The following is a 16,848-nucleotide window of genomic DNA, read 5'->3' as shown; positions in this document are numbered from 1 at the left end:
ATCGGCACCCTGTTCAGAGGTATTGATAAGATACATAATTCGAGTGTGGCCCAAGGTTCCGGGGCCGAACATCTCAAGAAAGGGTACGAAGCTAAATGCATGATCCCCACCATACATGATTTTAGAAAGAACACAAGAAGCTAGTGTGCGTTCTTACCACAACGTGGATTTTAGAATGTGCCCGGCTAGCAAAGGCACTGAAATACCGTTCACAAAAAGAGGCTCTGGGAAGCAGAGAACACAAATCCCAAATTAGGGAGGTTCTAAGCTCTCAGGGAGCAGAATCATACTCAAAGTGACCCTCCTGTAAGAGGGGAGCATTGCAAAGCTCAATATTGAACGACCTGAATGGGATGCCCCGGAGCAGAGGAAGTAAACTCTCTTAGGACAAGAGGAATCTTAGTTGCTCAACAGGGAACAGCATGCTCACAGGAGACCCTCATACGTTGAGAGGAGCGAAAGAAGGCTGGTTTAACATCCCACCAGGGGCTTCCACCTGGAATAGCCAGAGCCATGGGGAGCGAAGGTACCTCTCTATCGAGAGAAGGGCCTATGAGCTCCAATTAGGAGTGACATGCTCACAGAAGACCCTCAGTGAGGGGAGCATGCCAAGCTCATGCAATGTCAGGAAAGACATCACAGGAGCAGAGAAAGAGGCCTAAAGACCTAGGCTGCTGTCTATGGAGCTTCCAGGAGACCAAGACCTATAAGGCCCTAATGGGTCAGTGCAGCCGGCGCAGTCAAAGTGGCAAAAGGCGAAACACATCGGGCGGCAGCAAGTGGCCGATTTTATGAGTTTGTAACAAAAGCTCAGTCCTAATAATCAAGGTGAGCATTTAGCAGCCGCAGGGTAGATACCTCACCAACAGTGGGGAGGACCTGTTTGTTCTGCCCAAGAATGGTGTGCTTAAATGACCCTACTTAGTGAGGGAAGCACTGCCACGCTCATCTCCTGACAGGAGAGATACAAGGGCAGAAACAAGGTCAAGTGACCTAGGCTGCTGATTCTATGAAGCTCCAGGAGGCCAGAGGCCTTTAATACCCAAATGGGGTAGTACAACTTCTGGACACTCTGTAACAGAAGCAGACACATTGGGCGGCAGCAAGCGGCCGACTTATCCAATGTGACAGCAACGGAATGCACAGCAGCTGTAGGGTAGGTACCTAATCTACTATAGAGAGGAGGATCTACCCCTTCTGCCCAAAAAACGGCTTGCTTTAATGACCCTACATTAGCGAGGGGAGCACAGCCCTGCTCATCTCATGTCAGGAGGGTAGAGAAGAGGTCTAATGACCTAGGATGGTGATTCCATAAAGCTCCAGGAGGCAAAGGCCTCAAGTACCCAAATAGGGTAGTGCATCTTCCATACACACATAATGTGATGGGAGGAGGAACACATCGGGTGGCAGAAAGCGGCCAATTTATCTGATGAGGTCGTTGTGGAGCGTCAGCAGCCATAGGGAAGGTACCTAACCCCCAAGAGGGGAAGGAACTACCCACTCTACCGAAGGATAGTGTGCTCCAAAAAACCCTGTCCCAGCGAGGTGAGCACTACCGTATCCTGTGATGAGCATTCAGAAGGAGGTATAGAATGAGATCCAGCATCAAGGGGTAGTCAAATTGTTCTTAGAGAAATTAGTTGAAATCAACTCATATAAGATAAAGTGCTCTAGTACCTTCAGCCTGTAGCTGAGGCGAGCACCAAGGCTAGCCCTCCATGGAGGGGAGCCTAACCAGGGCAACCAACAATGGCTAGAAAAAGGCATCGCCATGCCCTGCCAAAGAGGAGCATTAGCTGTTATCAACCCAAGTAGTCTGTGCTTTCTTTCTCAAAAGAAAGAGTGGGCCCTGTTCTAGCCAACCCTCAGGAGTCACAAACAGAATGGGCCTAATCATGCCTGGCAGGCTGCTGCTCCTCAAATCCAGCACTAAAAGGGATTAACGCAGAAAACACCTTAAAGCATGAGGATTGGGTGTAGCTCGGCAACAAGAGGCCCCTCAGGGCGAGGCATGAGAAGAGTGCGATGAATCCAGCCAGAGATGTCCAGGGGCATCTCATGAAGAGAACTTCTGAGAGCTAGAGGAAGAACAAAACAAGTCCTAGAGGAAAGAAAAGGTGATCAGAAAGCATGTAAAACTAAAGGTTACCTGAATGGAGATTAACAAGCCCTGGGGTTGCAGTAATGTAGCAGGGACCCAGTGAACAAGGAACTACCTCGTAGTACCTAGTGGTTCGGCTGCAGAATAAGGAAAGCCTGCCAAATCCGATCCAGGATGGAGACATCAACAGCAACCAGGGGTCCCATCATCGGGGGGGGGAGGGGAGAGAGCACTGTCTGGATAAAAGCTCAAGAGACCACTACTTAAAAAAAACCCTAGAAAGGGGAGCAATCACTGAGCTATCAGCAGCTAGTCCCGCATAACCAGTTCATAGAACCTGATAAACCCTCCTAAACGCAACCCAGACCACCAGAGTGGGCCATCTACTTACAACCCTAGCAGGGGAGAAGGCGCTATCTAGGAGAGGGCTCAAGGAAACCGCTACTTAAAAGATCATAGAAAGGAGAGCAGTCATTAAGCTAGCACATAGATATGCTTAGATACCAATGTGTGTAGGAAGGACTATCAGGTAGAACTGAATGAAACCACCCGGACTACAGAAAGTAAGCTGTCCAACAAAAATCCAAAGAGGGGCAACAGCATAGCTAAGTAAGGGCTCAAGGAGACCGCCAACTTAAAACCCTAGGAAGGGGAGCGATAACCGAGCTAGCACATGGCTATCCGCAGATATATAGCTGGTTTCAGGAAAGGGGAGCATTTCCATTTAAATAAAACCCGAAAAGGGGCAAGTTGACACACAGCTAACCTCAGATAGTTGCCCTTAAATAAGTCTGTCCCACCATTAACATTGCTGAACTATAACCACCCTCAGATGGCCGTGTGGGTGGGAGGTGTAATATTTTTTTTGTCCATACACCTGAGTTTTGGCAGATAATTAACACCGCAACCGCAACACGCAGCATATATTCTGCAGGAGCTAAACACGCTCTGCCCACACGCTAGATTCCCCTGGGAATCAGGCGAGAACGGAGCTGCCGCTACCGCAAATGCGCTGTTAATGCCGTGACAGGCGAACGCACTGATGCAAATTCGGATGTAAAACTCGGGTAAACAGTTTAAGACTCACCTCTGTGTTTTGCAAATGCATCGTGATGAGCACATCCAGTTCCTAGAGAGCAGGACGCGCTGCTCTTAACCACACACAGAGCCCATGAGCTTGTGAAAGCAGGTATGAGAGCATGCCTGTCTCTCGCAAGAAACAGGCATTAAATGCGACGATCGCGTTCAACTCCCTGTACAGCTGATATTCGCTTACTCCTCACCATACATACATAGCTCGTGTAGCCGTAAGGAAAGCTGCAGGTATCAGAGCATGCTTACCTCTCGCAGGAGACAAACAAAGAGCGCAATAAACTCCCTCAAGAGCTGAAAGCATTTGCTCTTTACCACACATCGTCACAGATGAGCCGTACTGGTGAGAGAAATGCTCACACACAAAAGGTCAGAAATGAAGACGAAAAAGAGAAAGATGTGTTCAACCGGCGCCCTTTTGTACTATGTGGTCGTGCTGGTATGACGTCATAGGCTGTTGCCGGCCAGTACTGTGTAGTTTTTGTTTATAAGCTTCAGACACGGGTCACGCACGAGACGTTCCCCATAGCGACCTCTAGAGGACGCAGTTCGAGTTCCTCGAAAGGGAACTATGCTTACAGTGGTAAAACCATGGTAAACATTGTGGTTATTGTGCTTTAACTACAAATGCCACAGTAAAACTATGGTTACTGAAGTAAAACCATGGTAAGTGTTGTGGTTGTTGTGGTTTAACTACAAATACCACAGTAAAACTATGGATACTGAGGCAAAACTATGGTAAGTGTTGTGGTTATTATTCTTTAACTACAAATACCACAGTAAAACTATGCTTACAGTGGTAAACTATGGTAAGTGTTGTGGTTATTGTGCTTTAACTAAAAAAATACCACAGTAAAACTATGGATACTGAGGTAAAACTATGGTAAATGTTGTGGTTATTGTGCTTTAACTACAAATACCACAGTAAAACTAGGCATACAGTGGTAAAACCATGGTAACAGTAAAATGTCTCAGGTTACATATGTAACCCTGACACTGAGTCCTCTAGGTCTTCGTCTGAAGCTTATGTCCTATGCATGGTGACAAGACTAGAAGATGCAGTGTCTCGTTCCCTTCTCAGGGAACCAGGATTACATACGTAACCTGACACGTTCCCTTTCGAGGACATTGAACTGCGTCCTCTAGGGGTCGCTATGAAGAACGGTTATACCCACGCTGCCATGCTGAGGGGAGTGCATGCCATCATAGAGACGACAAGTAAGTACCAACTCTCTCAAGCTTAAGGGAGTTGCCCCTGAGACATAGTGACGGCTGTCAGTGACAAAGGGGTCAGAAATGCTGGACCCGGGGTATGACTCGAAGCTTGGAATCAGATGATATTCCTTTGAGGGGATATGGTCAAGTGCCTAGGGTTTTGCCTAGGTTTGGCCTGTCACCCAGGGGGCTACCACGGGCTCTGCATAGGTTCCCTCAGGAACCGTCCTACAGAACATAGATAGCAACCCCCTGCTCAAGGATGCGTAAGTAGAGTGGGACCCAAGGTGACCGGGCACAACCAACTCAAAGAATGGGCACGAGATTTGAGCGTGTAACCCATACGTGTAACCGTTACTTTAGCCTGACAGATGCTTTTAACCAACTCAAGAAGGGTACGGGCATAAGCGTGTGAATCTCTGCCATAAAGGATTTTAGAATGGACGCAAAATGTAGGTGCATTCCATACCACAATGTGGATTTTAGAAAAGTGCCCAAAGGTTTGTGTGTGCACTTACCATATAGATGGATTTAAGAAAGTGCCCAAAAGTTTGTGTGGGCCTTACCATAAAATGGATTTTAGAAATACCGCTTGGAAACGGTGTGCTAGTAGATGACCCTCAGAATGAGGGGAGCACTGCAGGCATTCCAAACAGGGCTCCAAAGGGAAGGCAGTAAGGGTGAACCTCAGTTGCCCAGTTGGGACAATGCTCAGAGCAAACTCTCAAGGTCAGGGGAGCATCGCTATTCCAAACAGACAGTTAGCCGCAGCTAGCTGTCTAATAATTATGCCATGGAGCCGATACACTTAACCAGCATGAGAGGTTAGAGCGTCGGGACAGGCTTCTAACTCCTGAGAGACAGGAGGAACACCTGATCACAGGATACGGGATATAACAGCAGAGATGAATCCATCAACACTGTATGGCTGCATAGAGAGCAGCAGCATCCCCAGCCCTCGGGCTGTGTTGTGGGTATTCTCGAGGGGGCATAAGCCACTACAAACCGAAAGCAGATCTGTACTTACTATCTCGATAGAAAGCATGGGCCCTGTTCTAGCCCGCAGAACCTAAAGGACAAGGGCCTAGACCATAGCCAATGCTCCTCAGAGCACTCAGAAGGGTTCCTGCAGAAACACCTTCCACTAATACGTTGGTGAAAAATAGCGTGGTCAAGCCCACTCCTCGGAGGGGGGGGCTCACTAGATCACCAAGATGGTATGAGGATAAGTCTGTATGATGATTGGGTGGATACCCTGAAACAGGAAGTCCCTCAGGGCAGGATGCAGGCGGAGTGTCTTGGTCAGGTGGCCTCTAAGGCATGCGTGTCCAGCCAGGGGTGTCCAGGAGCTTCCTGCAAAAAATTATTTCCAAAGAGCTTACCTGGACCTGAAGACCAAGAGTGACCATGATTGTTTCGAGGTGGATATGACGAAGGTGGATCCAATTAGACAAGAAGACCATAACCATTGTCAAAGACCAGAGGGGGGTGCTCGAAGAGCAGTAACTATGGTTACTGAGGTAAAACCATGGTAAGCATTGTGGTTTTTGTGCTTTAACTACAAATATGCATTGGCTACACATAATATGTGTGACATACAGAAAAGTTATTTTCCCAGAGATAAATGCAGAGCAGAGCAAACTCAGGGAGATTCTCTTTTCAGCAGCTTTACCAGACGCTGCTGCTGATGTGCAAATGTCAGAATCTGTTCGGTGGCTTTATTTAAAAATGTGGGCAGACCATAACTTAAGCTTAGAAGGTTTTGTTGTCACTCAACTATAACTTAAACCAGTTTTCCGATTCCATGCCTGTTGTGTATGTCATTGAATCAACATCACCTTTAGTCATCTTTAAACACATCATGCTGAAGATTAAATGAATACTGAATAATCAAGGAAACCAGAGCCACAAAGAGACTCGTTCTCACACACTTATTGTCATCTTATGAAATGATTCTCATATTCCCCATCGCAAGTGATCAGTTGTTTTACAGATCTTCAGAATTATGAAACTACAGTGACATCAATTGCTAGTGTACCTGTCCAATTCAATTACATCTGGTTGCTGCTCAATTTCAGCATGGACTCATTTACCAGTTCACTGTGTTGTGGTCCAAAATGCAGCAGCCAGAGTTCTTACTAGAACCAGGAAGTATGACCATATTACGTATACATTTTAAAATCTTGATAATTAATTATAAAGCCCTGAATGGTTTAGCTCCTCAGCACTTGAGCAAGCTCATATCGCATTAGTGTCCTTCATGTCCACTGTGATCTCATAACTCTTGCCATTTGATAACACCTAGAATATCAATATCTGACAGATAATACGTCTTTTAAAAAATAAAAAATAAAAGAAAACAGATGAAGTCTAAATCCTGCCATACGTTTCTAACACTTAACGAAGGATGAGGCGAAACCATGCATCATACGCAATGCAGTCTCTAAAGAAAAATAACCTAAAGGTGCATTCGTTTCATGTCTATTTCTTTCTAACTCTTAACAAAGGATGTACTCGCATGATGCAACCGCTAGAGGTTAAGCCAAATTCTTGGCATGTTTAACATGTTCTTCATGATCGGTCAAATAAAGAACATTCTTGTGATTAAATGAGGCATAGAGTGTACCATTTGTTAGGGAGCAAAATGTTGTTGAATTAAAGATTCAGGCTATGTTGCTAGCAGTTTGTTAACTGTATAAAGGTGAAGTATGATGAACACAGCAAAATGAACTAGAGAATATAAAAAAAAACATGAACAAATAGAGGAACATAGTGTATTATGCAGAATTTGTATAAGAGCAGATAAGGGATATGTGTCAGTGAGGAAATTTTCAGACCGGTAAATCAACTTATCTCAAAACTGGTATTACTGGTTGGATTTGGATACTTTTATTTTCATTTCTGAATTTTGGTGTGGCATTTTACAAGAAAAGATAATTGTCTGTTTCATTTACATCTTTACACCTCTAAGTTGAATATGTTATGCAGCTGAATACTGTAAAGCACTGATCTTCAATCCTACTCCTGAGGAACCACTGTCATGCAAATCAAAACTGTGGGTGGCAGATCCTTTTTCTATTTAGTGCCCAAACTCTGGAACCATTTTCCTGGTGTTGTTCAGGAGGCAGACACTTTCTGTCAGTTTAAGCAGACCCTTTATCTCTTTAACCTGGCTTATACATAACACACTATCACATTTCTATACTTCAAATTCATTAAAGGATTAACTATAACAGTTAGGCTGCATTAATTTGGTCAACTGCAACTGGAAACATTTCCCTTAACAAGCAATGTTACATCATAAGAATGGCATCTACGCTTCTCATTCTGAGATCACTGTAGCCCCTCAGATCCAGTCTCTTTCTAGACCAGATGGTGAATCAGCACAAACAGATTGAACTCTACAACCCTCAATGTCAGTGGAGACCATGACAACTAAATGAATCCTAGAGACAGATCCTCTGCAAAGATCTTGCCAACTAGGCGGTCGTCGGGACAACACCACAAGAACCAGATATATCCTTTGCACAATCTGACTTGTGTTGCAGCCTGGAATTAAACCACAAAATACTGGTTCAAAAGACCTGGCCCCCTGACTGAGCTTGGTTTCTCTTCTGTCACCAATGGAGTTTTCGTTCCTTGCCACTTTTGACTCTGGATTGCTTAGCTGAGGACACTTAATTTCTGATTTCACAAGATTTCACTTTGATTACACATACACTATTGAAAGAGAACTGAACTGAGCTGAATGATAACATCACTGAATCAACAATGAACTGACTTCAACTGAAAAATTTACTGTTTGTTAATTGTCCTGTTGCATTATTGACACACTATTTCCCTGTTTAAAGCTGCTTTGACACAATCTGTATCATATGAAGTGCTACATTAATAAAAGTGACTTGATTTTGTGTGGTGTGCAAAATACGCCCAAACATGGATCACCACCTTAACCCTTAAACAGGCAATGTGCACCACAAGGATACATGTTCTTAAGTCTCTTGTAGGAGGCACATGGAAGATTTTTCAGTAACACTTTGCAATACATTGACACAGACCTAAAAACAGCAGGCTAGTTTGCCAGAAGCAACACTTGTGTTGGGCTGCAGTTTAGCAGCTTCTAACCCTCTGTGGTCTGTCCTGCATTTTCTTGATGACTGTGAAAAGAACTAAAAATACTCAGTCACTTTTGATAGTACAGATAAGAATAAGGTACCTTATGAAACTGCAACGGGTCTACTTTTATTCGTGTATAGTCATAATAGCAACAAAACAATGTGCTTTTGTAAAATAAAGAAAATAAATGGTGTGTGCTATGCCATCTCGATCGCTTTCACCTCTCTTCACAGACGTGTAAATAAAACAACCTGAATCTCAGCAAATACTTGCCTCAAAGACATGAGAAAAAATATATGTATAGAAAGCTTAAAATTTCTATTTTTAAATGAAGTAAGTCTTTGTCAAAAACAAATATTCTTTGATAAAGTAATTTATATGAAACCAACGTAAACCCCAGTTTTTCTTGTCTAAACTATGAGACTGCTGGGGCAAGATTGAAGACCAATGCTGTAGAAAAACTGTTTGTGTCTTACACCAGTGGTTATCAACTGTTGTGGTTTACAGGCCACCCACAAACATGAAAATCGAAGTAGAGAAAAGAAATTAAATTTGCTTCTGAATGCACATCAATAACACTTTTTTGTAAAATAATAATAATAATGATAATAATTATAGAACTGGACGAGGATGAACACTTTCAGAAAATTCAGGAGCTTCCAGTTATTGGCCTAAAAGAGGCAGTTAAATCTTACAACACAAGATGAGTGAACATGCCTTCTACCATCCAACAGGTCACATGTGAGGAGGACATATTTGGACAATGGATATCTGTCTATAAATCAATGCTGAAACAAAACAGCTGGTCTAATATCTGCAGCTGCCTATGTAATTTTAGAGTTACACAACAATTAAAAATGTGTCATACCAGGTTTCAGTAGTGTACTTTGAAGTTCATCTTACTTGAACTATCATACAGGGGGTAAGTATATATATATATATATATATATATATATATATATATATATATATGGAACATATACTGTATATGTTATGTGTGTGTGTGTGTGCGTGTGTATAATTTAATTAAATGTTTGTTAAATTAATGTTTATGTCTATATATCTAGAAATATAATTAACAACACCTTAAAATCTCTGTTTTATTTGACCTTGACATTACAGTGTAATAATGTGAAATAGCAGGTATTCATTATAAATTGTCAATTTGTTATAAACCTTGAAACTGTTCTTTTCTTTCCCCCTTTAGACCAGGTTGCTTGTTCTTTAACTATTCATTCCTTTTTGTTCTCATTCTTTCTCCTCATCACCTTAATAAATGTTATTGTGACCGACCATGGAGGAAAATTTTTGGTGGGGCAACATTAGCCCAGAGCATGGGGACAAAAGCATAAACAACTCTGTGACATTAGACACTGTTTATTTATACTGTACCATAGACAAAGAACATTATAACTACAAAGAATATTGTCATAATATAGATATTGTTTCTGTTCTTCCTAATGATTCTACGCCACACTTTAAAAGAAACTATAATGTCTGAACGGCCTTAGTACCTTTGAACCAAATAGCTCCCATAGCGATACACTTAAGTCCAACTTAATAATGAACAATCTACATGTTTGGGAAACAGATGTTACTCCAGCTTTAAAAAAAAGAAACAGTAGTAGATTACCTTAAAAACATGATTTGTAATGGTATCAAGAAACCCAGCTTGTAGCCAAATTCATTTAGAAAGAGATAAGATGTATACAAAACAATGAGTATTCATTGTACAAATATTTCATTCTGTAAAGTATTCTAGAGAAAAATCAGGACACTTAGCAAAGAAACAAATAATATAATCAAAGAATCACACAGTCTTGAAGCCATGGATATGTTCTGTTGTTCTGGGGCCTAAATACCTGTGAACAGTAAATATAATAAAGGGATGTGTAATAGATTCAAAACAAACATAATTTTTTTTTAATATGCATAAACAATACATCACACAACTGAATTTGATGAGAAAGAGAAAGAGAAAAAAAACCTGAGTTCCTTTCAGACAACATCAGGGGACCCATGGAGATGGAAGAACTGTCATGGAATTCTGCAGACCTGCCCTCTCTCCAGTGGTATCCAGAATCACAGTGCTAAAAGAGAAAAATTACAGGATAATTAGGCTGTGTATTTATTTATTTATTTATTTATTTATTTATTTATTTATTTATTTATTTATTTTATTTATTTATTTATTTATTTATTTATTTATTTATTTATGTATTTTTAGAATATATTGCAATAAAACTTGAAATGATACTACAATATTAAATGTTTAATCATTACATTTAAATATTTGGGATTCAGCATTTATTGATAGCTTTATTTATTGATATGGTTTGTTGTACATCAATATTGTATATTTGTTGTTGTTGTTGTTAAATATTTTAAATATTACAGAAAGAAATTCTGTCACTAAAGGACAAGGGCAAAAGAGACTTGTGCAATTATTTCTCAACCAAATATTTAAAAAGGAAAAGTATGCTAATGAGTGGAAATGTTTCATTTATTCATTAAATTTAATTTATTTATGTATTCTGTATTGTTCTGTACTGGCAATACTTATTTATTTTAATTAAACTGCACATTCTATTGATTGTGAAGTCTAACATGGAAAACAGCAGTTAGTTTTAAGAGGGTTTGTAGACTCACAGTTGAGCAGTGATTTCCTGTCAGAAGGCAAAGGTGAACACTACAGTGCAGGTAAACCTTATTGAAGTTTACAGTGAAGACAAACATCCTGAAGGAGAAACGGCTGGATGTGAAGACTCCATTCTGCAGCAGCTCCACTGTGTCATCATTTGAACTTGGACACCTGAAAATATCGGTAGTGACAGTCAACAAGTCAGTTTCTTCATCTTAATAATGAGTGGAGAATAAAAGAAACCTTGAACATTGTATAAACGAATGATGTCAACAAAAACAAAAAAAATGATTTATCAATGTAAAATTGGTGCTTTCAAAAATCTGTACCCCAGAAATGATAATAATAAACAAGTTTTGCTCTTCTAGTTTTTAATATTTTGCACTAATTAAAGCATAAGAAAAGTCTTACTCTCCACTGATGAGGTCCCAGCGGACAGAGTGATGAGGATCATTCTCAGGTGTCGCCCAACATGTGTCAACCACTGTGGCAAACTGACGGCTGTCAACCCCCTCAACACGAATTTCCACAAACATCTGCTGATTCACCTCCACATTCACATTTCCAGCGAAGGGCTGGGAGAACTCAGCATCCTGATATGGAACCATCCTGACCTGATATCTCCCTTGATAACCAGGAAGATTCTTGTGGACAATGCTGTTGAAATAACAGTAGGGTTGATGTGCGGAAAAATGCTACATTCTATATCAATTAACTGACTCTGTTTTAGAGATGTACGATACCATATGTGCCCTTACTTTACAGAAAATTACCAATTACCAAAAAACTCTTTTTCTTCTGTTAAATAAATTGGCACAAACATAGACAAAACACTGAAGCCCCACCTCTCTAGTGGATTGATTTCCATGTTCATAGAAAGTGTTTGGGTTTGGGGGTATATACAGCTGAAATTCAACTTCAAAATTCTCTTCCTGCTGATGGGACCTTCAGTTGAGTTTGGAGTTCCGAAAATAAAGTTCTCATAAATGAAGTGGGTACCATTGGCCTGTTGACCAGAGACCAGAGAGATTGCATTAAAAGCCACTGCATGAAGAGCAAAACTTGACAGTCAACTGAACAAAAAAGAAAAATTTGATTAAAAAATGCTTAGTACTCTTTTCTTAGTTGCACTTGTATGTTATTCAGTCAGTGGCAAAATTGAGGTGTGAGAGCTAAGTATGTTTAAACAGCACTATACAGTATTCTCCTACCAAAAGACTTGTACCACAGATGTGGTCATTGTTGTCAAAATAGAACTCCACTCTGCCATTCAAGACTGTTCCTTTGCAGTTGGGGTCATTGAGGTGTAAGCTGTCAGTAGGAAAACCAGCCTCAAAGAGCTGACAGCGAGACAGAGATATGAAACCATTGCTGCTTTTACAAACCTCAGAGACATCTGACAAAAAAAAAAGGGTAAGAACACCTAAGTAGCTTTAATAAAAATGTGACTGATTATTTAAAATTTAGATTTGAATTGTTGTTGTGCAGTGAATCCAACCAAAAGATGCTGGATCAGGTCTTCGATGGCTCTCATTACAGAAACAGCCATAAACACCATTTTTCTGTCCACACCATTCATCCTCAGTGCAGTTGAGCTCAAAACAGGGGTCACTCAAATCTAAGAGGAGAACCAAAGAATGAATGAAGCATCTGGAACATTTTAAATGCTTATACAAACTAATTGAATTATAATTGAATAACTAATTGGTCATGTTTAGGACGTTTTAGCTCTATAATTGATTATCAGCTTTAATTAATAATGAATAAATATTTTGTTTAGCTTAGATCCATTTTACTCATTATGTTTGTAATCTCTCTTTTAGGTTTTTCTCTTTTAGGTTCTCTTTTTAGGTGTTATACTGTACATAAAGCTTAATAACTTTTCCTAAAATCACCACTAGGGGTGCTATGACCAAACAAATCTACTCAACAGTACTACATGCATGCCACTGGTAAATCTTACTCCGTATCTGAGTCATAATATATAATATATAATTGGAAAACTTTTCTGTGCCATTGGAAACGTAATAAAAAAAGAATGAAATATTCTAATGATATATTGGTTCTTTAAATAAATCATGTTATGTAGAACATGAAACACTGCTAATGAAAATATGCACTGTACAAAAACACAGCTATACATCATTATAAATGTGTTTGACTCACCTTGGCAGATGACTCCAGCATCTTCTTGGTGCACACAGTTATGTGATCCCCATCCAAGTGATGAACAGTTTTTCAGTGTAGATTCATTTCCACGGCACTGGACATCATCCAACCATATTTGTCCAGAACCTTGTCCAAAATAAGCACTATTCTTTGCTTCTATGGCACTCCCACAGCCCAACTCTCTGCACACCACTGCCGCATCTGTTGAATCCCAGTAATCATCACACACTGTTCCCCAGATTCCATTGTGAAGAACCTCCACTCTTCCAGAACAGTGGTTGGGTCCATTCACCAACCTGACAGCTATAAGAAAGAAACACAGGTCATTAGGTGTTTTTTGCTTGTTTGTGTAGTTTTATGAGATAAAAAGATAAAGAAGAACTTTCAAAAGGTCATTACAAAAATATCTTTTGTCTTTATTGTTTGTCTGTTTTTTATTTGTTTGATCTTTGAGATAAAACAGTGGTAATAATAGTGGAGTTTCATCCTCCCTAGCATCATTACCTCTGACTCCTGGCTGTGAGGCAGTTGTGTTCAATGTTGCTGCTGCTGCTTGAAAAAATGAACACACAAATACACAACAATATTATGTTTTAATGATGATGCTGGCATGTCAGATTTATTACACTGCTTTAAGTTTATTCAGTTCAAACTAATGTTTTAGGCTGTTTTACAGGTTGTGAGAAAAGCAGATAATATTAGGCAGATAATATATATCTTTTTCTAAATATATTTCAGGTGTTTAAGCAAAGAAGGGTGGATTGCTTGGTTCTCATGTTTGAGAAAATAAAACAAGATCTTAATCATTGGAAATCCCTTCCAGTTTAATGGCTGGGTAGGATATTATTACGTTCAGCCTAGGTTGCTTTATCCTATTCAGATGATCCCAGTTGTGTTCTCTAAAAGGGTCCTAAAAAATCTGAATGGATGGTTGAGCTCTTTCATATGGAGCAAAAGACCATTAAGACTTAAGATGACAGTTTTACAATTGCCAGGATCTAAAGGGGGTTTAGATCTACCCAATATTAGATTATATCAGTTAGGTGCCCATTTGAGAAATATTTCTAATTGCATAACAAAATATGTCTCCTCAGTATGGTTGGATATTGAAACAAACTAAATGTTCTTTTTTTTTTAAGTTTTAAAATCATTAAAGAAAGTTGTGTTAATCCTGATACTCTTAATACACTTAGAGCATTACAGATAATTAGACGCGTGGAGGGTAGGTCTAAATTTACCTCTGTATTTTCTCCAATCCTACATAATCCAGATTGCCAACCAGAAATGAGGGATATTGGCTTCAAGCCAGAGAAGGCAAAAGTACACACATCCTTCACTCAAGTAGAAGTACAGATACTCATGTTTAAAAATACTCTGGTAAAAGTAGAAGTACTAACTATACTTTTTTACTTAAGTTAAAGTAAAGAAATATTGGCTCAATACTTAAGTAAAAAGTACCCATTACTACTACCTGTCTTAGTTTCACGCTGGTTAACCGGGTCTCGCATCATACTGACATATTAATACAAAATAACTTATATTTAAAATTTGTTAGCTAATGAATGTATCAATGCTAAACAACCACAGGGCCGGACAGGGACAAAATTTCAGGCCGGGAAATCTCACACTCATCCAAGCCATCCCATATACAACAAATTCTGAAACCATAAGCAACCCTATTTTTTTTGTATGGCCATTACATTGAAATAAATGTTTAAAACCTTAGGCTGGAGCCATGCAAATTAAGAAAAAGGCTCTCTCTTATATAGCATCTTCACTTCCATTTTCCTTGATACCTCTCTGCATCTCACTTTGTGTGTTTGCTTTTTTCACTATTTTTTTTCCCTGTCACTTATCCCATCAGCCATTTACTGTAATGAGCAGAACTGTCTCCACCTTGTTGCAAAACAACCACCTCATTATATTATATTTGCAGTAACAATTTTAAGTTCAATTTAAAGTATCACATTATGACCAGATGATGTTATTTTATCTTAAAATGGCTTAAACACTATAGATTTTTACTGAATATGTTATTGCATTATCATTATTTTTCTCTTATCAAAATTAACCATGGTTTATTACAGTAAAAGTATAGTAACCTTTTTTTTTACCATTTTAATGTACAACCATAGTTTTATTACACATCTCATGGTTAGATTATGGATAGTGTAGCAAACCCATAGTTCATTTGTGGTTACCATGGTTTAACTACAGTAACCATGGATTTTGGTTTTAATTTTTATAAGGGTTGTACTGTTATCTGCCCTAGCTCCCTCTGAGTTTAGTTTTGTTTAGTTCTACTGCTGTAGTTTTGCCTTTGTTTACTTAGTTAAGCATTAAACTGCTAGCATCTCTTAGCAGCCTGTTTTCAAACAGACCTGCACTTGAAGTCCTGAACAGGTCAGTAGTTTTGCCTCTATGATCCACCGGGCTCTTCCACTCCATTCTCAAGTCATTTGCAATGATTACTCTGATAGAAACCATTTTAGCGGAGACGCGAACAGTGTGCAAGCTGAATCGCGTTGCCATGAAAGACTAACAGATCCATGATTTATTAGAGATTTGTTATTAAATGGTGATCCACCAAATGCTGATTAAAACTAAAGTAACGAGCCTGGTTTGAAAATGTAAGAAGTAGAAAGTACAGATATTTGCGTAAAAATGTAAGGAGTAAAAGTAAAAAGTAGTCCGAAAGTGGTCGCTCCAGCTGGTCTCCCAGCCTGACCAGCTAAGATCAGCCTAGAAGTGGCCAAAACCCCTCTAAAACCAAGATACTGCACAGCTTGCATATATCCCCTAATCGCAGACATACTTTTAACAGTTCCTTTTCCTCGTTTTGTCTTAAATGTAAAACCGAAATTGGCACTCTGACTTGTTTATGGTCATGCCTTTTGATACAGGATTACTGGTGTAACATACTTCGTGAAATGCAAAAGATTTTAAGTTTGGATCTGGATTTAAACCCTTTGTCACTGTTATTAGGTCTGCCTGACAGTAAGATAATGTTTGTGGCTAACAGACACCTCTTAAATGTCATGACTTTTTCGGCAAGGGAAAATATTCTTTTTCAGTGGACCTATGATAAAGCCCCCTCTGTGAAGAGCTGGCAAAAAGTGTTAATGGAGCTATTACCACTGGAATACTGCCGATGTATAATTCATTCTAAGACAGATCTTTTTTTTTTTTTTTTTTTTTACAAAGTATGGGAACAATTTACAAATTATTTGGACCCTGGGATTGCCAATATTATGCTGTTTGGATTTCATGAAAACTTCTATAATTCTGTAAAATGAGAACTTCTGCCAATATGCCGAAATGTGGCCTTTTGAGCTGTTTTTTCGTCTCTACTTTGCCTGTTTTTGATAATGTTTTTTGTTCTATTGTGATTTGCATTTTGTGGAAATTCATTTTTTTAAAAAAAGTGTATATTTACCTGTCCGTGGTGCTGCACTAGTTTGTGCATGGCCTACCACATAAAAAGAGAGATAATTGAAGTCTACTACAGTTCAAG

At 39.6% G+C, this 16,848-nt stretch overlaps 1 protein-coding gene across 1 annotated transcript in view; it reads right to left on the bottom strand.

Moving 5' to 3' along the window:
* Positions 1–9,905: 9,905 nt before the first annotated feature.
* The window catches only part of LOC127164175 (scavenger receptor cysteine-rich type 1 protein M130), a 66,585-nt gene continuing 59,642 nt past the window's right edge, over positions 9,906–16,848 (bottom strand). Inside the window, exons 6-13 of the mRNA XM_051107953.1 lie at positions 13,332–13,460; positions 12,664–12,783; positions 12,377–12,561; positions 12,011–12,171; positions 11,577–11,822; positions 11,174–11,336; positions 10,512–10,614; positions 9,906–10,386 (exon numbers count right to left, since the gene is read on the bottom strand). Of these exons, the coding sequence (XP_050963910.1) occupies positions 10,379–10,386; positions 10,512–10,614; positions 11,174–11,336; positions 11,577–11,822; positions 12,011–12,171; positions 12,377–12,561; positions 12,664–12,783; positions 13,332–13,460 (1,115 nt within the window). The 3' untranslated portion in view covers positions 9,906–10,378. The remainder of the gene's footprint in view (positions 10,387–10,511; positions 10,615–11,173; positions 11,337–11,576; positions 11,823–12,010; positions 12,172–12,376; positions 12,562–12,663; positions 12,784–13,331; positions 13,461–16,848) is intronic.

Source organism: Labeo rohita, chromosome 4, assembly GCF_022985175.1.
Source record: "Labeo rohita strain BAU-BD-2019 chromosome 4, IGBB_LRoh.1.0, whole genome shotgun sequence".
NCBI lineage: Eukaryota > Metazoa > Chordata > Actinopteri > Cypriniformes > Cyprinidae > Labeo > Labeo rohita.
This window is presented reverse-complemented; position numbering and strand designations above follow the sequence as displayed.